This window comes from Podarcis vaucheri (assembly GCF_965113315.1).
Source record: "Podarcis vaucheri genome assembly, chromosome: 4".
Lineage (NCBI taxonomy): Eukaryota > Metazoa > Chordata > Lepidosauria > Squamata > Lacertidae > Podarcis > Podarcis vaucheri.
The window spans coordinates 24,958,682-24,982,286 of NC_138762.1; the positions used below are offsets into that span (position 1 = coordinate 24,958,682).

At 42.1% G+C, this 23,605-nt stretch overlaps 1 protein-coding gene across 3 annotated transcripts in view; it reads right to left on the reverse strand.

The window, feature by feature from the left end:
* RDX (radixin) overlaps nt 1-15,929 on the reverse strand; it is a 28,415-nt gene extending 12,486 nt beyond the window's left edge. The window contains exons 1-5 of one of the 3 annotated variants that reach the window (XM_082220418.1): nt 15,598-15,929; nt 11,805-11,921; nt 8,609-8,686; nt 2,244-2,327; nt 1,775-1,870 (exon numbers count right to left, since the gene is read on the reverse strand). In XM_082220418.1, the coding sequence (XP_082076544.1) occupies nt 1,775-1,870; nt 2,244-2,327; nt 8,609-8,620 (192 nt within the window). In that variant the 5' untranslated portion in view covers nt 8,621-8,686; nt 11,805-11,921; nt 15,598-15,929. Of the gene's footprint in view, nt 1-147; nt 186-1,774; nt 1,871-2,243; nt 2,328-8,608; nt 8,687-11,804; nt 11,922-15,597 lie in introns of those variants that run through there. The other 2 variants (XM_082220417.1, XM_082220419.1) reach the window with 2 other exon arrangements.
* Between the last annotated feature and the right edge of the window lie 7,676 nt (nt 15,930-23,605).

A 23,605-nucleotide genomic window follows, 5' to 3' on the forward strand; every position in this document is an offset into this window, starting at 1 on the left:
GAAACCAGCCAGTTTGCCCCTCCCTCTATAAAAAAAATCCTGCAGAAGCCCCTGCACAGGGCCGCAATCCTGTCAGCACTAACCAGTGATGTTTGCATTAGAATAATTTGTAACGTATGAGAGAAGAATGTCCAACCCTTCTCTTACCATTTTTGCTGCACCCCATCTCAAGTGCCTCAAAAGAACTAATGAGTTGAAAGACAAAAACAACTAGAATTACTGCCTTAGAGCAAAGTAGAAAGAACTCAGAGAACCTGAACAGACGTTATTCTACCTGGCTTCAAACACACCCACAGGAGATCCCTGTCCAAACTCTGTTTCCACCCTCAGCTCCTCTTGCTGCAGGGAGAAATATTTGATTGAACTGATCCCACACTTATTAGAACATAGCCCTTCCAGATTGCAGAGAGACACATCAGGCAGATGTGAAGCTGTACCCTCTCTGATAAATTCCCAGGGTCAGTCTCAGCAAGACTAAGATCTGAATGAAAACATTTCTACAGGAGACAGAGAAAGTAGGTTCTATAACTTATCCACTTCCAATGTATTCCATGCAGTGTTCAAAACTCCCATTGTTCTAGGCACATTTTGTGACAGGGAATTTCATTAGCACAAGCTGTTTCTGAGCTGTGGGCACAGTACTGCACCTAAGATTTCAAATTAAAACTGCAGAGTAGAAGGAAAGGAGGATCTTTTTCTGCCTCCCCACTTCCAGCTACTCTCTGAAGACTGGTGAAGAGACCCTCTTAAGAATATTATTAGCGGGGTGAGCAGGGGAAGGACTAGACCATGTGAAAAATGAATGTAATATTTTACCTGCAGTTCATTCATTTTCAGCTTTGTATTCTTGTTATAAAAAGTGTGCCTAGACATTCCGTTGTTGTGTCCATAACCTAGGTTTCAGGTGCCATTTAGCTCTAAGCTTTCATATCTCAGTTTCTAACACTGATTCCCTGTTGTGCATCATTACAAATATTAATACCACCCTATGGGAAACAAATCCAGAAACCTCTTAAGATTTCAAGTATGAACTAAATTCTCCATATAAACAGAAAAAAATGGATCAATCAGTTTAGAAATGTAATCGTTCAGAGCAGGGCTTCTTTATAGTTTATAGCTGGCCACCATAAAAAGAAAGAAAAGAAAATGGGCATCTGACTTTCAATTTTTTCTTCAGTAGAATAAGGATTTTTAGTGATTGAACTGGTGTACTCTGTGAAGGCCATTTTACAAGTCAAGCTACAGTGGTACCTCGCAAGACAAATGCCTCGCAAGACGAAAAACGTGCAAGACAAAAGAGTTTTCCATTTTTTGAGTCGTTCCGCAAGACGAATTTCTCTATGGGCTTGCTTTGCAAGACGGAACGTCTTGCGAGTTTGTTTCCTTTTTCTTAAAGCCGCTAAGCCGTTAATAGCCTCTAAGCCATTAATAGCCGCTAAGCCGCTAATAGCCGTGCTCGCGGAAGAGACTCGCGGAACGGGTTAATTTCGTCTTGCGAGGCACCACTCTAATCTTGATATGATTATCTTGACTTGTAAGATGGTCTTAACAGAGTACATCAGTTCAATCACTAAAAATCCTTATTCTACTGAAGAAAAAATAGAAAAAATAAATCTAAACTGAAGATGTCAAATTGGTCAACTAACATCACAGGACGTACATGCATCTTTATTCTAAATGAAAGTGAAATCTAAACTAGAATACTTTTTTAACACCACCTACCATTCCTTCATTGCACATTGAATTATTTTAAATAAAACAAATTATACATTACCTTTTTGTTCAACTTCAACCAAGTTGAGTATCCTTTGCTGTCTACATACTGTAGTCCAAAAAACCAAACTTCCCGTAGGCCAACTGTTTTTACAACCTTAAAAAAGAAGAATGACATCAATACTAGTCACATAAAGCTGCATGATTAACCCTTCAACGAGGGGGGGGGGAGTGGTAGTAAGCTCTGCCACAGCTAAATAAGCAAATGGCTGGCCAACTTCACAGCAATATGGTTCTTAAAGGGCAAGAATGACCACAGCAGTAAGCCATTTTGTTGCAGATAGCAACAGCAAGTGCTGGTTAAAATGTGACTCCCAACTTCCCATTGTAAAAGCCTGCCATGTCTAAACCAGGACACTAGTACCTACAGGTGCAGCATTATCAGCCAAGGATCCATGACTAGCTGTACAATAAGTGTAAGTCACAGTTTGCTATGTCATGTTTGAATCAGCCCATAGTAAGACGATTACCTGATCAAAAAGCTGTTTTCCTGTTGTGTTGGGCTGGATAGCAAACTCCAGCTCTGCATCCATTGTGGTGACTCTTACATTAATCTGCATAGAACAAGAAGGTATTAAGTCTAAATAGAATTTCATGCTTTGATCAGCATTACTGTGCCAAATTATAAACTGACACAACATCTTACACATTCCATGTAACTAAACAAAAAGTCAAACAACCAAACTAAGAACTGGTAAGAATGAAAAGTTTTTTAAAAACAACACAGAGTTTTGTGACCTTTGCCAGGAGTTAAAAATTGCAACCTGATATGCAACAATTAAATTCCATTGTCACCAGGAAACTTACTGTATCTGTTTGATCTATCCAAACTCATTCTAAAGGATAGCCCCAACTCTTTCAGATTTGTAATGGACATCCTCTGTGGCATGAGTCACTAACTCAGTCACTAACTCTTGCTACCTGCAGGTTGCTCACCCCTCCCACCACTGAAATTAAGCTTGAAAGAAGCTTTAATTGTAGACAATAAACTAGATTGCTGTATCATAATATCATTTGGGATATTAACCCTGGTACTCCAACAAGCACTGAACACAAAATCTTATGCTTGGAGGAGTTTAAAAATTGTGAATAATATCTCTGTTTTGCGTTCTGAGGGACTGATTTACAGCCAATTTTAATCTCTGAAGAGATAGATGGCAGCCCAAGAAAGTATCTGGAAAAAGATGCTTAGATTTTAAAGATAACTTTAAAAAAGGACATTCTATGCCTTGAAAAACAGGCAAATACACAAGCCATGCATTTTAGTTAAAATGGCAATTCAGTGAATGAGATAAAATAGTAAGGATAATGGAGTGGTAAATGACTAGAGAGAAGTGGCACAGTCCACGTTCGCTGCACTCCAGGATTAGCTTGCCTCAGAGTTAGCTGAGAATGATGACTTGCTTTCTAGGAGCAGAAGTCAAAGAAGCTTGCCTTAAACAGATCATTTGTGTTGTACAAAGAGCGTCAAGGTTCTGCCCCCAGTGTAAATTAGATGCCTTTGTCTCTAATGATCTAGCAGGGTGCATGTATGCACTGTATGTACATTGTCTCTTTGAACTATGGCAACATGTTGGGAGTTTTTAAGCCCAGCCTCCAATATGGTTCTCAGTTGTTGTTATCGGAATAGGTTTCCTTCAGTGACAACCACAGAAATGTCATACTTAATTTGGCAGACTAGCATAAGCTTTGTAAGCTGACTGTATTTCCCGACAGAATGTCTCACAACAGTCATGAGGATATAAATATTTTGTTCTATTCTGACAGGAGCATAGAAATTTTTTGCTGACCTTATAATACCCAGCAGTATTGCTATCAGGACCCAAAGACACCTTTTATTGTGCATACCTCAGAGCCTTCATGGTTTTAACTACAACCCTCTTGCTGTATGTATCAGAGGCCATAGGCTGTATTCAAAAGTCAGTGGAAGGGCACAGAAAAGCCCTACTGTGCTCTCCCATTCTGAACTCTTTACAAAAGCATTGCTGTTTCTAACACATTTGGAGCATAGACCTATGACAAAAACTTTTTCATGTGCTAAGCTAATATACATATACAGATTCAAATTTAGGCAAATGTTCAGAGGGGGGTGGAAATAAAACTGTCAATCAGGGCTTACAGCTATGAAGTGTCAACAGTATTTTCTGGGCCCAGTACACTGCACCTGCAACCTACTAAAATTGAGCAACTGCCTCTGTGCAAATTAAGACAGTGAGTGGCTGTGGATCTCTCTTAGCACTTCACTCACCCCACTGAGCCCCGCCTCTGTTATGCCCCATTACACCCCCATTCTGCCCTCTTCCGTGTCTAAAAGGACCCACATGTCAGAGATCATGTGTCAATTGGACACACTTAAAATAGTCACTGCCTGTAGTTAATATACACCAAGGGTCACCAATGCAGTACCCACAAGCACCATGGCTTGTGTTGATCTCCCTTGGCAACCCTGGGCAGGGGGCCCCCAGACACAGAGCTTTCATTTTAAAATAATAATAATAAGTATCTAGACCTCCTAAAAAGAAGGTTACGAAACAGAATGTGCACATATCCTTATAAGTAATCTATATTAAATGAAAAAAAATTTCCTTCTAGTAGCACCTTAAAGACCAACTAAGTTAGTTCTTGGTATGAGCTTTCGTGTGCATGCACACTTCTTCAGATACACAGGAAAGCTCATACCAAGAACTAACTTAGTTGGTCTTTAAGGTGCTACTGGAAGGAAAAAAATTTTATTTTGACTATGGCAGACCAACACGGCTACCTATCTGTATATTAAATGAGGTAGGCTAGCTGCTCCCTTCTGTAAGTGAAGTAAGAAATTCAAAAAGGAAAGCCCTTTCTAGCATGAAATAGTTAAGCCGAAAACTTCCCAATGACTATACTCTCTAATTTTGTTTTATGTCATGCCCACCATGACAGCTATTTTGTGTTATCACATGCCTCTGGGCCAGTCATTCTGTGACTAGTGCCAACAGCATGCTCTCAAAATTCAAAATGTGCCCACTGATACAAAAAGATTGACAACTGCAGGTTCTGACAGATGATCACTTAAACCTTGGTTCATTGTGACACAGAAAAGTTAAAAGCAACAACAAGAGCAGCTGAACCTTGAGAGTGGTTTGAATTCTTTGTCACCCTTCACTTGCAGCTCTGTAGCTTTGGAACGCTGATGACTCCTTAACCATAGTTAAGAGGTGGGATGTATTCAAACATAACAATAAGTTACTGTTAAATTTAACTAAGGTTTATAACACAATTACAAACCTTGATTAATGAATGTCCTTTAATCATAGTTAATAAACCATAGTTAAACTGCTAGCCTGAGACATAACTCTTACTCATTGCTTAATAAACCATAGTTATGTGTTAATCAGGCCAATGATTCTCCCTTGAACACTTGTGTGCTAATATTTATAACACGAAATAATCTTTCATATTTGGCACTATTGCTTTCTAGTACAATTCATTTTATCAAAGAGTGATATTTTGCCTTCAGGATTCATAAGAAATCCTAGATTAACTGATGCATTTAATTGTTGGCTTACATTAATTGCAATGCTTTTTGATATAAACACTTATCTAATGTGCACAAGTAACATAGTATTTGGAAACAGATGCACTGCTAAAGCTGAAAAGGATTTTTAATTTTAATAACTGGGTTGTTTGACTTAATTAGCATGTATTTAAGGAGCATGCGAATTCATTTTAAATGCATGCATTCCAGAAGGCACTGTGCGCTTTAAATATTCTTTTTGTGTATGGTTGAGACTCAAACGGAAATGATTAACATACCAGACAAAACACAAAATGCAGACACGTGGTAGGACATTTAGATTCTGAACATTCTGCTTTGAATTAGTACAGAAAAGTTATATACTGAATAGTACAAGCCTTTGAAAAATGCAGAAGTACTTATTTAACTTATAGTGCCAGGTAAGATTGAGCCCTTCAAGCCTCGATCCTAATACTCCTTTAATAGCAATAGAAACATTATTTGTCAATAATTACAAATGTGCTTGAATGTAGAATGAAAGAAAATGCTACTGCTATTATTTCTTGCTTGCTTTTTGTGGGTTTGTCAGTGTACAGTGGTACCTCGGGTTAAGTACTTAATTCATTCCGGAGGTTCTTTCTTAACCTGAAACTGTTCTTAACCTGAAGCACCACTTTAGCTAATGGGGCCTCCCACTACTGCCGCGCCGCCGGAGCACAATTTCTGTTCTCATCCTGAAGCAAAGTTCTTAACCCGAGGTAATATTTCTGGGTTAGCGGAGTCTGTAACCTGAAGCATATGTAACCTGAAGCGTATGTAACCCAAGGTACCACTGTATTTCTAAAATGAAAGGTTTGGGCTCTATGCCTCTCTGGATATCACACTGATTTCACTTCATTTCCTAAACCTGGAAGATATTCTCCCTAATGTCAGATATAAGAAGCTGATTATGATTACTCTGGTGTGATGTACTCGGCACTTGAACAGAGATTATTACTTCATATTTTCGAAACTGAGCCATGCATTACAGGGTACATTCTTATGTACACTGGCTCAAATGAAACACATCATTTTTGTCTATTGATTTAATACTTTGATCTTTTAATTTAGAGAAGAGGTGTTATTTTAATCTAGAGAAAAATTGTTTTAGATTATAAAAACTTAAATTGACTGGGAGGAAACCGAATGCAACTGAAAGCAAGCGCTCCTTGCATTTTTAACATATTTGTGTGTTTAGGTCTTACTGTTTTTTACAATGGATGTGTAGGTGTAATCAATACATGAATCAAAAAACTGATGTTATGTGGTATGGCTTAATTTTTAAACAAGAGGCCTGGAGTTACTCTTGTCTGAAAATCATTGTGATGAAAACAGCAAGGTTAAAAACTGCAGCCCTACCAAGTCAGAATGTTACCAATCACCACTGCCTACAGTACAAAGTTAACCTGCTCTTGCTTCTTGTCCCACCTACCACTGGAATGGGTCCCCTCCCTGAATGGTTGACCACAAGGGAATACAGCGCTCAGACCAAAAGATATCCCCCACCCCAGCTCTAAATGATGCTAGGTAGGAAAGCCGATCAGGAAAAGATTGTATCTTATGCAGGCACACACAAACTGTAAAAGATTATCAAATGTGCAGCTGCTACAACCCACCATACTCATGAAAGCTGCACACTTCATTGCACCCTGGCAGTGCTACTAGTGTTACTCTCTAAGCTACGCATTTTCTGCAGCAATCGTCATCAGAGATCCATGCATCATCACTACAGTTCATCAGGTTGAATACAAGTCTTTCTAAACTAGCTCACTATATTTGGATATACGCTTAAATAAGGAAAACAAAACAAGACTGTACTCTACACAACAGCAAGACTCCTTTATAGCTACAGATTAGAACAAAAGTGCCTTTATGGCACCCAGACAATAATATTGTTCAACTGCCTTTTAAATATATAGAAAATGAAGCTGCAGTCAGAATGGGTTATTCAAGGCCATAGGCATGGAAGAATATTATCAAACCAGACTTGCACGTAAGCAAACGTAGAAACAAAAAATAGGTATCAGAAATAATGCCAAGAAGCAGCGCTCATAGGAAGTAGTTGCAAAATACCAAGTAGTACGGTAGTTTTTCATCAGATTACATAGTGTGGTATTAAAATAAGTTTTACACGGGGCAGACATATTAAAGTAAATAAGTGTGACTAAGTTAGTACTGTATACCTATTGAAATTAATGGACCTAAGTAAGATTTAATTGACCACCACCCCATAGCTACAGAAAATTATGTCTCAATAAATAATAATTTTCCCCCTCACACAAACACAAATCTTGACCAAGAGCTAATCATTTAGAAAACCAAACAAAACATACACAGATCCATGCATCATTAAGTTCAGTGCCTTCTCGCAGGCTTCCCATAGTCATCTGGTTTGTGACTGCATGTTTAGCATGGAAAAGAGGAGACTGAGAGGAGCTATGATAGCTCTTCTCCTATATCTATAGGGTTGTCACATGGAAGATGGAGCAAGCTTGTTTTCTCCTGCTCCAGAAGCTAGGACCTGAACCAATGGATTCCAGTTTCAAGAAAGGAGATTCCGACTAAACATCAAGAATAACTTTCTGACAGTAAGAGCTGTTTGACCATGGAACAGATTCCCACAAGAGGTAGTGGACTCTCCTTACGTGGAGCTTTTTAAGTAGAGGTTGGGCAGCCATCTGTCATGTATGATCTAGCTGAGATTCCTGCATTGCAGGGGGTTGGACTGGAGACCTTCAGGGTACCTTACAATTCTATGATTACAGCCTCCCTTTGGAAGTCTCCTATGATGTTTCTATGTATCAACTGAGAGAAAAGATAGCAGCAGCAGTAATTATTAGCAGGGCTTTTTTTCACCCGGAACTCACTGGAGCTGAGTTCTGGCACTAATCAGGTGGGTGCCATGGCCATTACAGTCATACCTCATGTTATGTTAGCTTCACGTTATGTTTTTTTCAGGTTGCATGCCGCGGCAACCTGGAAGTAAGGGAAAGGGTTACTTCTGGGTTTCGTCGCTCGGGCATGCGCAGTAGCGCTAAATCGCGAAAGAGCCAAATTGCGCCGCGCACCTGCGCAGATACGGCACTTCAGGTTGCGGGCTTTTCACATTGTGAACAGACCTCCGGAATGGATCCCGTTCGCAACCAGAGGTACCACTGTATAAGGGAGGCGTTCATTGTGAGTTCCGACACCTCTTTTTCTAGAAAAATACCACTGATTATTACCTTACAAAAACATCTGCTACGAGTAGCAGACAACACACTGAGCTGAAAGCCAATCAAGTACAAGAAATAGATTACTTACTGGTTTCGGCATTTTCCCCCCTTTTCTGTGTTTCTGGTTCAGTTAAATCATCTGCTGTACCACAATCCTTGTACTTTTCTGTTGAAACAAAGTAATTATTTATAACTACATGCAGTTCACATTTCACTAATAAGATAACTGGCCTATTGATACTATAAATGTTCAATATGCTGTTAATATGCATCTGCTTTGCATAGCTACATTGATTTTACATGGAAGGAGAGGAACTAATTGGTGCATGAAAATTTCAGAAGACTGTGCTTAATTAGACATGTACAAAGAGAAAATTCTAGTCTTTACAGTTGGCACTTGGTCCTAGTGTGGTGTAGTGGTTAAGAGCGGTAGTCACGTAATCTGGGAAACCGGGTTCGCGTCTCCGCTCCTCCACCTGCAGCTGCTGGGTGACCTTGGGCCAGTCACACTTCTGTGAAGTCTCTCAGCCCCACTCACCTCACAGAGTGTTTGTTGTGGGGGAGGAAGGGAAAGGAGAATGTTAGCCGCTTTGAGACTCCTTAAAGGGAGTGAAAGGCGGGATATCAAATCCAAACTCTTCTTCTTCTTCTAACATTTTGCTTGTGAGCACCAAAACAAATTATTATTTCTTTGTTTGAAGCTGGACAGATCCACGTAAAGATTAAACGCAAAGGCTGCTGGAAGAATTCTATGGTATTTCCGGAAATCTACACTATCTACTTATTACTTAAGTATAATAGCAGATATTTAGAACATTTATATGCCATCTTTCAGTTTTGAAAATCACACAGGGAGCTTCCAAATTAATGTTAATAAAAACTAAACAAATCCAATACAGCCACTACGCCAGACAGGCTATAGAAGCAGATTTCTTCCCCCACCACACCCATCCCAACCCCAGTGCTGTCTTACAAGTGATGGGAATAAACTGTTGAGTTAGTGCATCATCATATTCAAGTGTCTATATCCAGCTTGTACAATGTGCCTTGCTCTACCATAGCCTTCCACAACCTAATGTCTGCAAGATGCTTTGATCTACAACTCCCATTATTCCTACCCAATGGCCATGCTGATGGGGGTGCTGATGGTCACTGTAGACCAACACATCAGGAGGGCAGCAGGTTGGGGGAAGATTGACCTACATTATATGTATTCAATCCACTACACATTGTGGATGTAAGGATGCAGCATCTTATAATCAAGGCAGAAAATCCATTCCTCTGCCCTTGGACTCTTCATCAGCTGTCATTTTACAAACTACAGAAAATGCTATTTTTAATAGACATTTCCAAATAATGTTTGCCAAAAGCCTATTATTTATAAAAGACAACCATTTTATGTCTGTTGAATCTTTTTTTATCTTAAATATTCGTGAGCATGGGAAGGCTAATAAATTGTTTTAGTATTATTATTTATTAAAGTTATTAATCACTTTTTTGTCATGGCAACTCAAAGCGACATACAATATCTTAAGCAAAAAACAAACACATACCTACAATAAACACAACATTAAAGAATGGATGTTGCACTGCCTGCCATAAAAACGACAATCAATGTTAGAAACTGAAATATAAAAGCTAGAAACCAAATGGCGCCTTTTTGTTATGGTCACCACAATATGTCTATGTTTTATCGTGTTTTTAATATTCTGTTAGGAGCCACCCAATGTGGTTGGGGAACATTATTAATAATAATAACATTATTATTACTATTATAGGTGTTTTTTTAAAAAACACACACAAGATGGGGGATCTAGCTGAAGATAAACTGGAAAAACAGTCTAGAAGAGATGTGACTGCAGTTTCATTCTAGCAAAAGGGGGGGGGAATCAAACCTCTTTTACTCAATCAGAGAGGGTAGTTTGCCAAAACCTGTATTTTAAAAACTTGAGAACAACTTTATGTAGAGAATTTATTTGGTTCTTTTTGCAATTTGTGGTATTTGAAGGATTGCAACTACCCCAAACAACTTGGTGTCATCAGCAAACTTTGCTAACTTGCCTCCAGGAAGGACAAGAAAGATGCTCTGTCTCATGCTACAGACTTGGGTTCAAAAAGCAGACAACACACATCCAGTAAATCTCACTCACTGTCACAAATGGGCAGGATCAGAACCAAGAACTAGACCAAAATGGTTTTCTTCTCTATTTTAGTATTTATTCTACTTACACTCCTGCCTTCATACCAAATATGCCATCAGATACACAAAATCAAACTTCAGAATGGCCAGGTACACAGGAAGGGAACCCTTGTCCGCAATTCCCCCCCCCTTTTGTCATAAGGGTGGGTGTGTATAAACCTCTGGCCAATGCCTGCCTGTAGGATGGTCTCTGTACAAAGGTCAGACTCACATCCATTGCTGCATCCACTTTCACCTCTCTGGCTAAACCTACCACAGGAATGCAGCTCCCCCCTCCCCTCCCATGTCCTCCTCAAAGCAGCTCTCAGGTTGAAAAAGGTTCTCCAAACCAACTTCAGATTGATAAAGTACTTCACAAAAGGCTCATTAAAATCTGTTACATAATATAAAATTATAAACCAGGTTCTGTTTATGAATGAAGAAGGTTAAGCATATTAAGACTGCATCACTTGGCTACTCAGCAAATTAGTGCTGGTAGCTCATTTTCTTCAATTCCTTACTCTTGACTCCTACAAACTATGTTTTCTTAACCAGAATAAGAAAAATATTTTATATTCCCAATTTTACCTAAATTTTCTGAACTTTGAAACCCCAAAAAGTACCGTATTTGTTGGCAAAAGTAAATGTGCCATCAAATCTAATGCACACCTTAATTTTTGCAACATAATTTGACCAAAAAAAAGGTGAGCATTAGATTTGAGTAAATACGGTATGTAGAACAAAAATTGTTAAGACCTTCTACAGAGGCACCACATGCAAAGTGCCCTGAAGAAACCTTTATTACACTGACAAGGATCAGCTTTCTGCAAACAAAATCATGCCTGACAGACTTTTAGAATACTTTTAGTATGTCTACCTGGGCCTTTGAAATCCAATATATCTATTTTAAGATCCACCCTTATTATTTTTACTGTTCTTCTGTTATTTGTTTTAGCTGTTTTTAATATCCTGTTGTTAAATTGCTGTAACTTGCCCTGGGACCTCACAGTGAAGGGCAGGCAAGAAGTATAATAAATAACATCGGACCAGGAGTAGTCTTGTAAACAAGACTATAAGACTTCTACAAAGCTTTGAAGTTCCTCACCAAAGATGCCTTTGTAAACTTCAGAGCAAAGGCAGGAAAAATCAGATAATGGAGTCTCCCAAGCACTGGGGTCTCCCAAGAAGCACTGGAACTGGTGCTATTTAACACATTCATAAGCTATTTGAAAACAGAGATTTATAGGTGAAAACAAATAACTCAGGACAGTGAAGACCAAGCAGTCAGTGAGGAACTCCAAAACAATCTCTTCAAGCTGGGTGAATGGGCAACAAAATAGCAAATCAATTTGTAAAGTGAGGTGTACTGAGGCAAAATACACTAAACACATAAATACTAATGGGATCTAAACTGGAGTCTTCACAAATAAATCAATGTAAGTATCAACAGCAGTTGAAGGGGCTGATGGGGGGCATGATACAGGAGGAAAGGGTTTAAACTCCATGCTTACTTACCAATCCTTACACTCCTCCCAACTGCTATTTAAATAACAAAAGCAGGCACACTATATAGTAAAGGTAAAGGGACCCCTGACCATTAGGTCCAGTCGTGGCTGACTCTGGGGTTGCAGTGCTCATCTCGCTTTATTGCCGCGTACAGCTTCCGGGTCATGGGGACAGCATGACTAAGCTGCTTCTGGCAAACCAGAGCAGCGCACGGAAATGCCGTTTACCTTCCCGCCAGAGCGGTATCCTAGGTTCTTTGTGGCTGATTAGCTGCTCTCCCTGTGCAAAGGTCAGAGGGGGCAGGGTTTCTGTTGAGTCAGGTGATTAGCTGTGGGAGGAGCTGGAGCTCTTCTTGGAAGCAACAGAGCACACCGTCTCCACCAAGGAGGAGACAGGGGACACCCCTGAGAAGGAGGCTAGTTCACCAACACAGATGCCAGATATATGGAGAAACGTGACTCAAAGAAGTAGGAGGCCCAGGGTTCGCTCTGATTGTTTAGAAATACACAATCGCTTTGAAGTCCTCTCCCTTAGCAAGGAAGACGAAGAACAGACTCCATTTGAGGATCTCTCCCTCATTACAGTCGATCAGGTATATGAAGACAAGCAGCAAAGTATATGAAGACGAGCAGCAAAGTCAGTCCTCAGGGAATGTGCAGGCGACCTTGGAACGGACAGCTCATGGAAGAACCCCGACCAAACCTAAGAGGAGGCGTGTAGTGGTGATAGGGGATTCCCTACTGAGGGGAACAGAAGCAGTGATCTGTGGGCCTGACAAGATGTCTCGGGAAGTGTGCTGTCTCCCTGGGGCTAAGATCCAAGATGTAACTGAACGACTGCAAGGAATCATAAAACCCACTGACAAATACCCCTTCCTCTTGGTTCATGTGGGAACCAATGACACTGCAAGCAATAGCCTCCAGAAGATCAAAAGAGACTACGAGGCTCTGGGCAGGAAATTGAAGCAATTAAATGCACAAACTGTCATCTCATCTGTCCTCCCAGTTGAACGACGTGGCCCAGGGAGAGAGGGAAAAATAGTGGAAGTGAACAGCTGGCTTCACAAATGGTGTAAACAGGAACGGTTTGGATTCTTAGATCACGGACTGCAGTGCTCTGATGGTGTTTCCTGCTTGACAGGGGGTTGGACTCGATGGCCCTTGTGGTCTATTCCAACTCTATGATTCTATGATTTATCTACTTGCACTTTGATGTGGTTTCGGACTGCTAGGTTGGCAGGAACAGGGACCGAGCAACGGGAGCTCACCCCGTCGCGGGGATTCGAACCGCCGACCTTCTGATCGGCAAGTCCTAGGCTCTGGTTGAACCCACAGCGCCACCATATCATCTACTTTGGCCCATGATCTGATCCAGTACTGATGCTCACTTGTTCTTAATAAGGGAATTGCAGTCTTAAAGCTCTGCAGCACTGCAAGCACTGAAGTCAAAGGGACTTAGGCAGCCTATGTGGAGAATTACAGCCAAAGTTCTCAAGCCTTAACTTTTAACTTTAATTACTTTGTTCATAAGCTTACCACCATAAAGGAGATTTGCATAAAACACTGACCCAAATAACTCACAATACAATTATTGTGCTCGTTATGTAAATCAATACATTAAAAAGCCAAAAAACACGAAAAAGTAGATTTGTTTTCAACAATGGACAGCATCAGTCTTTGGATCAGTTTCATATGATGTCATTCTTTATTTGTCTATTATGGGTGCTTTTTATCATGAACACATGATTGGCGCATGGGTGAGCTATACTGTGGCTAAAATTCTGTTTGTGTTGGATTTTGCAGAACTTTTGCATTTAATTACTTTTAAAATGCTTCATCATCCCCACTTCAATCTGGAATACTTTCAAATTCTCCAGATTCTTGGTCTACTGGCAGCTAGCTGAGGTCTGATTCTAGGATCCAAATTTCAACCTGTACCGGGAAGAATGGGAAGAATAAGGGGGGCAAAGGGGGGGCATATGGAGACTGGTGATCATTTCTGACTCTGCAGCGCTCCAGCAGTTGGAGCATTTCCTTCAGCTGCTGCATGCTTCTATGGACTTTACCCCTCCTCCTGAAACGGTGACAGGCAAGGGGTTGGGTAGAAGTTTGGCAGCTGCCGACATGAGGAACGTGTTAAAAATGTACTCGTCCCCGTTCGCAACAAGTAGCTGAGCCGCATGACAGAAGAAGCTTCAAGTTCAATCCCCATTTCCGCCCCATCTCTTCTATTCTCTCCCCAATAATACCGACCACTATTACTACACATGCGGTCGGGGGGGGGGGCGACGGAGACGACGACGACACTCGATTATTCTCGTACAGCAATTTGCTAAACAAGCTTAACTGGGAAATAAGCCCCGCAAATAATTCCAACAGAGCTTCCTTTACAAGCAGATGTGCATTAAGCCTGGGGTGTTAAAAGACTTGCAGCCCGATCCCACAACTGACTTCCGAGATGCAACTTTCTCCCCAGCTCCGGATTGTACAGTCTGCCCTTAAACCAAGCATATCCAACAGAAATTAATTCCACGCAAACGTGCTCAAGTTCAGGTTGTTCAGCTGCAACCCTCAAGCAGCGCTAAGCAGGCAGGGATCGTAAACCCTATTGAGATTGCGTGCGTTTGTGGGAGCGGGAGGTTACTACAGAGTAAACACGCTCCGGGCTGCTCTGCCTGCCCTTTCCCTTTTTTTGCGAACAAAGGAAATAAATCAGCAGCAGCGAAGGTGGTCTTGTAAAATGCCGTTAGTTGGAAATGTAAACATTAGAGGCAGCCTGCAGCATATGACACTAACCTCCTGCGTTTGTGTATGTACACACACACATATATACGCGCGCACACACACGCATATATATGCATATAAAGACATATACATGCATACACATATACACACACTTATATGGAACAATTACGCCTTCCCGGACCAGTGACCCTCTCACGCCAGCCCTTCCTTCCTTCCTCAGGGGCTGAGGGGAGTGGGCGGGTGGAGAAGAAAAAGGCGGAGAAGCGGAGAAGGAGTCGGGAGTCCCCGCGGAAGGAAATACCTTTTGGGGGGGGCGGGGAGTGAGTTGGTTCGCTGTCGGGTGGGGGGGGGGCGAGAGAGAGACGAGGAATAATCGCTGCTGAGGGGGGCGAAGGGAAGCGAAGAGTTTCTCTCTCCCTCAGATACATACATAAACAGTATTTCGGAACTACGATTCCCACCGCCCACATCCCCGTTAAGCTTGCGCAGGAGCCGGTAGTGCGCGCCGGGGGGGGGTCTTCCCTCAGCTTCTGCCCCCCAGGTGTGAGGCGTGAAGATGAAGCGAGGGAGCGCGAGAGGGAAAGGGCGAGGCCTGGCAAAGCAGCACCGCCGGGGTCGGCCGAAAAGTAGCCCGCTGTTCTCCCTCACCTGGCGGCTGCGGAGGCTGAGGTAGCCCGGGGGGCGGCGAACTCTTCGCTTTCCTCTCCCTCTCTGCTTGCAGGAAAGAGGACTGGGTCCCAAGCGGCGGCGGCGGGGCCGGAGGTGGGAGACGGGGAGCCACACACGCACCACCACGACGGCGCCCGCGCAGCCCCCTCCGCAGCCGGCCAGGAGGCGCTGCAGGGCCGCTCCGAGCGTGGATGAGGTGCGCGCACTCGTGCGCGCTCCCGCACCCGTCCCTCCTCCTCCTCTCCGTCAGGGCCTCGCTGGTGCTGCTACAGCTTCGCTGCCGGAGACGCGCCAGAAAGTGGCCGCTGACAGCTCCGCAATATGGCGGCGGCCGTCGGTTTAGAATTTTCCTTTTCCCTCCCCCCTCCCCACCCTATCAGAGTTCTTGGCGCCTCCGCTTCCCTACCGGGCATGCGCGGACGGAAGCGGGGGGAGCATGCGCCTTCCGCGAGGGTGAAGCCGCTGCTTTTCCCTGAGCTGAATTTGGGAGAAGAGGAGACGCGCGCGCGACGGGGGGAGGGATGGTGTGAGTAACGGCTGGCGGTAAAGGTCGGCGCGCGAGAAGGACCGTTGCTCAGGGTCACGTGGGAGCGGGTCTTGGGTGTGCAGCCACCTACACACCAATACATCCCGGATCCTGTGCATGTTTACTCAGGAGCTAAGTCCCACGTGGTTCAATGGGAATTGCTTCCAAGTAACCGGTGGATAAGTTGGAAAGAACTCGGTGCTTGAATTGCTGGAGCTGAGGAGGGGGGCCCTGGCCTTCCTTAACCTGCTGCTCCAGGAAGCTAGAGGGTGCTAAGATTTGGCTAAAATTGTGGAGAGTCAAGAAGCAAAGCTTGTATGTTTCATTAAGGGACACATGCATAAAAGGTAAAGGGACCATTAGGTCCAGTCGTGGCCGACTCTGGGGTTGCGGCGCTCATCTCACTTTACTGGCCGAGGGAGCCGGCATACAGCTTCCAGGTCATGTGGCCAGCATGACTAAGCCGCTTCTGGCGAACCAGAGCAGCGCACGGAAACGCCGTTTACCTTCCTGCCAGAGCGGTACCTATTTATCTACTTGCACTTTGACATGCTTTCGAACTGCTAGGTTGGCAGGAGCAGGGACCGAGCAACGGGAGCTCACCCCGTCACAGGGATTTGAACCGCCGACCTTCTGATCGGCAAGTTCTAGGCTCTGGTTTAACCCACAGCGCCACCCGTGTCCCTCTGCAGACACATGCATACCCCTTTCCTTCTAGGAGTGTAGCACCATCAAATCTTAATAAGAAATATTTAAAGCACATCTGACATGGGTTGAAAGCACATGACTTTCCATCAAAAAATTATGGGGTGTGTAGCTTCCTCACAAGGCAACAATTCCCATGTTCCATAACTACAGTTCCCAGCATTCTTTGTGGGAAAGCCATGTGCTTCATATGTGAGTTGGATGTGCTTTTAAAAGTTTGACTTAGCTGCTGCAGAAAGGCTAGATGATGGCGTGCACACAAAATTCATTTGTTTTTGATTAATCATGGGTTACCATCATGTCTGAACTCTGCTGTCCATTGGACACAATGGATTTCCCCCATTTTTAATTGTCATCTTAATTGTTTTATTATTTTTATTCCTGTTGGGTATGTTTACAGTCATACCTCGGGTTGAAGTCACTTCAGGTTGTGCGTTTTCAGGTTACGCTCCGGGGCGACCTGGAAGTAATGGAATGCGTTACTTCTGGATTTTGCTGCTTGCTCATGCGCAGATGCTCAAAATGATGTCATGCGCATGCGTAGAAGCGGCGAATCGCAACGCACAGATGTGGGTTGCGTTCGTTTCAGGATGCGAACGGGGCTCCGGAATGGATCCCGTTCGCATCCAGAGGTACTACTGTATTTGTATGCTGCCTCAAATATGCTGTAGAAAGGGGTCTTTTAAATTTATACACAAATAAAATCAGAAGGGTACAAATCCTGTAGCCATTTCCACATGATGAACATTGCTGCCTTGTGAGCAGTCTTACATCTGTGTGATTAAAGATGGCCAAGTATGTAAATGTTTGATTTGCAAATCATTTGATCCCCAACTGTCAGGAAATATTCTGCTAGATGCACATAATTTTGTCCTAGCAAAATTAAGAAACACTGGCAAGTAACCATTATCAAAACAATCACTCTCTACATGAACAAGGTTATCTTAGGTAAAGCCACCAATAAATACAGCTCTACATACAATAACAAAGGATTGAAAGTATGGGATTGTGTTGACTAGCAGAGCTTTAACGTGTGGAGCTAACAGAACTGGATCAGAAAAAGCTATTAGCCCAGACACATTAAGGATAGTGCCAATACTGGCACACAAACAGCCAGAACAGCATTTTTATAATTGAAAGTGCTTCAATAGGGACAAAAGTAAGGTTCTGCACTTAGGGAGGACGAACCAGATGCACAAATAAAATATGGGGAACACCTGGCTTACTAGCAGTACATGTGAAAAAGATCTAGGGATCTTGATGGACCCCAAGCTTAACATGAGTCAACAGTGTGATGCAGCAGCAAAAAAAAAAAAAAAGCTAATGCTTTTCTAGGCTGCATCAACAGAAGTATAGTGTTCAGTTCAAGGAAACAATAGTCCTTCTTTATTCTGCCTTGGTCAGATCGCACCTGGAATACTGTGTCCAATTCTGGGCACCACAATTTAGGAAGGATGTTGACAAACTGGAATGCGTGCAGAGGCAAGGTGATCAAGGGTCTGGAAACCAAGCCTGATGAGGAACAGTTGAAGGAGCTGGATATGTTTGGCTTGGAAAAGTGGAGACTGAGAGGAGATATGATATGAATATCTCAAGGCCTGTCACGTGGAAGAGGGAACAAGCTTGTTGTAACCTGGCCTGGGACATTATGGTGAAGAAATTGGATATATGCTAAGAAATCCAATACATAATAATCAAAATAAATTGTAGAGTTAATAGAAACTTTAAAGGTCATGCAGTACAACCCCCTGTGAGTGCAAGAACTGAAGATAGTGTTTGTAGCCACCACTTATTGTGGTATGGCTAGGCATGCCGTACAGACCATGCAACATAGCTACTGAAATTTTCTTACTCCCCTCCTTTCCTTGTTGCTCAGGACAGAGATAAAACAAGAGTTGTTGCAGGCTTCACCCTTCATTTCCCCTGTCACCTAAACTTCCCGTGAACCAGAAAAATTAAAACTCTGTACACAACCAGTGTTGAATGTTGTCCTTTGTGTATTGTTTTTTCTTCCCAGGGGTAGCAACCACACAGATGCAGCGTACTACAGGGGGAAGCCAAGTTTTTCCTTTTGTTTCCTTTTGGTTTGGGATGAAAGTACAGTTCAAGTCACAGTCAAGCAGGAGAGAGACAGTTCAGTACGAAGGGAGGAGTGAGCCAATTGAGTTACCCATTCTGAAACACGCAGGAGCTATTAATATAACTTGCCCCTGGCAGTCCTCTAAAGGCTGAGGGAAGAACAGAGAAGAATTTCCAATTAAAAGAAGCAGCAAGAAGAAAAAGATCTGTGATTGGGGCAGAGGGGGGGATAACATCTCATTGTGAGGAAGCATACGGTTATGGAAATAATGTCCCTAGGGAAACTGCACAGTCTCCATAATTAAAGTCATTTAAAATTAGTCAGGGCAAATCACTGACAGATATGTGGCTATGGCTATGAAGATGCTTGCATGCTCAAAAGGGGTGGAGAGAGCAAGTATATATTAGACATTTTAATGAGTCTTTTTCATTTCTCTAATAAAAGGGAACTAAACTCCCGTGGTAAAGGACTTTAAACCATATATTTAGGGCTTCCTTATTCATGAAATTGAGAGGACCTTTTCAAAATAAATAAATAAACTGATGCAGAAATGTGGAGAACAAGAGATTGGAAAAACAAGGAAATCAAACGGGACAGATCCGTCCAACCCTAATTGGCACAATTCACAAATGACCTTATGCAGAAAATGAAAAGTCGGGGAGAAGAATGTGGACAGGGAGGTAGGGTCACTGAAGCAAGACTGCAGTAGCAAGGACAATGCAGGAAGCCACATACCAAATCTAACTTGGAGGTTGCATGGGTTTGTATAGATTAATATTTTAATATTGTTGGATATTTTTAGATAGGCTTTTTCCTAGGGGTGGTGCAAGTTCCAAAACCAAATTAACTGGGCTGTAAATGCAGCAAGTACAGGAATGATCCTTCTGGGAACTCAATTTTTCTAAATTGGCCCTGCACAACCCCCTTACACCATACATTTTAAACACTATGATACCCCTTTAAATGCTCATGGTTTATGCCAAAGAATTCTAGGGGCTGCAGTTTGTTAAAGGTGCTGGGAGTTCTTAGGAGACCACCTTCCGCACACAGGGCTACAATTCCCAGAGTCCACTGGAAAAAGAGATGGGTTGTTAAATCACACTGGGAACTGTAGCGACTCAATATGCAAGCCTGATCGAAAAATCATGGTATGTGAATTACTTACAAATGTACCTTAAAACACATACAGTCCAGCTGGGAACTACATGCAGAAATGGGTCCTGTATGCACATACCTCTCTAATCAACCAGGCAGGGTATGTATTACAGAGCCCTTTCAGAAAGGTTAATCCACCCATCAGCTGTTTGGGAGGAAAAGCTAAAAGAAGGGAGCAGGATCCACCTTATCTCTACTGAACCAAATACTTAGGATTTATTATGCTCTTGTAATAAAGACTCCATGCTCACATAATTGGATCAGAATTATACTGTTAGAAAGGCACTGGAGTATTAAAATACTCCCATATTTCCACATACCAAGTAGCTTCCTCATTAGTAGACATTTGACTTTTCATTTAAATGTTGAGAAGCAACAGTTCTGGACCAAGTCCAAAAATAAAATAAATTCCGGGTTTGAAATGCAGGTATGACTTTTAAAAGCTGAAATTTTAATGTGAATGGAAAGTAAGCCTTCTGTTTGTAATAGGTCAGCATTTTTCGACTGGTTTTAAGAAGCAGCAGAAGATACCAAACACTGCCAATCATTTTTAATACTGTGCTGCCTTTTTTTTAATGTTTGCAGTCACAGGCTGATCTAATCTCCTGAGTCAATAAAACATGTTTAGAGTTGTGTTAAAAGTAGATAATGTAAATAAAGAATGAGCTGCTTTATCTGCCTTTGATTCCCCCCTCCTTCCCTTTCACAAGGCTGTGAAACATAATAAACATAATAAAACGATCTAGAGTCAATAAATGTTCTGGAATCGTGCCAGGTAAGAAAGTTAATGACACGAACGTAGCTGCTTGCTGTGGGCATGCCACATTATTCTCTTTGTGAACTGCCTTTGCCTATGTACTGTAGGTTTTGATGCTCAGTGCTGAAAAGGTACATTTCTAAAAAGGGGCAAGACAATGCCATAGAAACTGTTCTAACAAGGCACAGATAAACTTTGTTCTCTGCAATCTACTTTCTCAAACTGTGGATCTGAACACTTTTGATAATAGTCAATCTGAAATAAAGGATATTTTTAAGCACACTGACATAGCATTTTTAAGCACTCATGCTCCTGGGAACTGCAGTTTACCCCTCACAAGAGCTACAATTCCCATCACCCTTAACAAACTACAGCTCTTAGGATTCTTTTTTCAGAGGGTGAGAATGTGTTTTAAATATATGGTGTGTTCACAGACTAGACTGCCGATATGCCCCAGTGTGAGAACATTCCTAGACTCAAGTCAGAAATCCTGAGAACAAAACATTTTGGCTTACATAGGAGCAATCCTGTTCAGGCCAATGAGAAGACACGGAAATAAGTTGTTTGACCCAAGGTCTTTGGGCCTTTGGCTTTGTTGCCTAGGAAAGCTATGCTATGCCGGGCAGGAGCCCATTCTGTCTTATGTTTCAGAGCTAGCTGAAGAATCTGTCTTGAAGACCTTGGAAATATGACTCACCCCAACAGTCCATCTCTGTACTTAAGATTCATAAGGAACTACCAAGGCAGTTTAACAGAGCTTTGAGCTAGAGCCATCTGTTATAACTCAGATCAAAGGAAGGGAAAGTTTTGTACAAAACTATAGTCTGAGTCATATGTACTTATAAACTCATTCTCCAAATGCCAATACTTACATAGCCAAACCAGTACCACCCATCAAAAGAGGAAGATATCAACAGATTTGGGAGAATCCCAAGGTTTTCAGAAAAAAACCTGGGGGTGAGAAGCAAGGGAGATTCTTCCTGATAAGGACAGGGCATTATTTATTTGCATTTATGAGTCACTTCCCATGTGTTTGAGACACATCTGGGGACTTGGAGGAGAGCTCCAATAAATCTAGATTGAACTCTCTCAAGTGGGGAGAAAGCAGAGGAAGGCGGGCCCATAAAGGAACCATAGAGGAGTTGTGCCAAAGTTTTGGCCTTGTATAATTTTAGAGCTGCGGGGACGAAGATGCCCCCTTGTGCTCTGAAGAAGTTGAGGATACAATTTGCGGGTTTTTCCGCTGAACTCCCGATGGAGTTTCTGTGTAGTTTGTTGGTTCCTGAGGCCATTCCTAGATACTTGTAGTTTGTGACTTGTTCTAATTTATGACCTTGGAGTTCCCAGCTTCTAAGCTTTGGTTTTTCCCCAAAAGCAAGTATCTTGGTCTTTTGATAGTTGATTTTGAGACATTCAGGTTCACAGTATGTTGCAAGCTTTCTTAGTGCTCTTTTGAGTCCAATGGGGGTTCATCGGCATATAGCAGGACCGAAATATGCCGATTTGCAAGCTTCAGCGGGTGGAGTTCTGAGTCATTGAGTGCAGATACTGTGTGTCTTTTTGCTGGTTACACATATATTTGATAAACATTCAAAACAACATACTTGCTGAAAGTGTAAAGTGATGATATGCTATTCCTGAGTTATTTATAACCATTCCTAAATAACGCTTCCCCCATCCTTGCTAAATTATTTACCCATTTTAATTATTTGACAGCTATTTTAACCCTAGGCAGGTTGTGTAGTGTGGTCTTTTAAAAAAAGAAATCCCAAAAAATTACAAGCCAATAAGCCTGTTAAATATAGCTTCTAAGCTCTGTTCCTGTTATCTACTGCATAATGAGAAGCTTGGTTGGAAACCAATTAATATTGGTTAGAAACAGGTGGGGTTTCTTAAAGTTTTAAGCACCCTCTAAATCAATGTTTCACCTTTAAATGCAACTAAGCCATCCGTTGGCCATCTGAGAATTTCTCTGCAGAACTGATGTTAGCTTTTAATTTCATAATTAAGTTATGATTTACGGATTTGCTACTTCAAGAGCCCTACTAAAATAATGTCACCCTGTTGAGGGGTGTCTAAATGCACATTTGGCAGAAGGTGTTAGCGTTTATTTATTTCAAACAATTCATATAACCTCTTGATTGGTGGGGGTGGGAGGGTGGGAAAGCTCCTCAAAACAGTTTTGCCCAGGGGTCAGACAGAAAAGTATTTTGGAGCATACTGAGTCAGCTATCGGTCACATTAATTAAGCTTGTGGACCACTGGTGATCTGCAGACCACAGTTTGGGAACTCTTGATTTATACCAGTATCCTTCAAGCTTTGGTCCCTGGATGTTGCTGAACTTCAAAACTCATCAGCTCTGACCATTGTCAAAGCTGGCTGGAGATGGTGGGAATTGTAGTCAAACTACATTATAGGGACCCAAGGTCTTATCCTCCCTTTAGTATGTATAATTCCCTTTTAAAGCGATCAAGGCTAGTGACCATCACAACTTGTTCGATGCAACATCTTCCATGAATTACATTATTTCACCATTCAACTTCACTGGATGACCCTGGCTTCTAGTATTATGATAGTGTGGAAATGGTTTAGATAATGAGCAAGGGCAAGCCTTGGGTTTATGTGCTTCCTCCTATCTGCCCTCTCCCCCTTATGTGCAAAGAACATCTTGTCTATGTTTGCTGCAAATCACAGTCTGCAATTTTATCTGAATGCAGGAAACTATTATTTGCCCACAAACCAGGGTCACAGACCATATCGTAC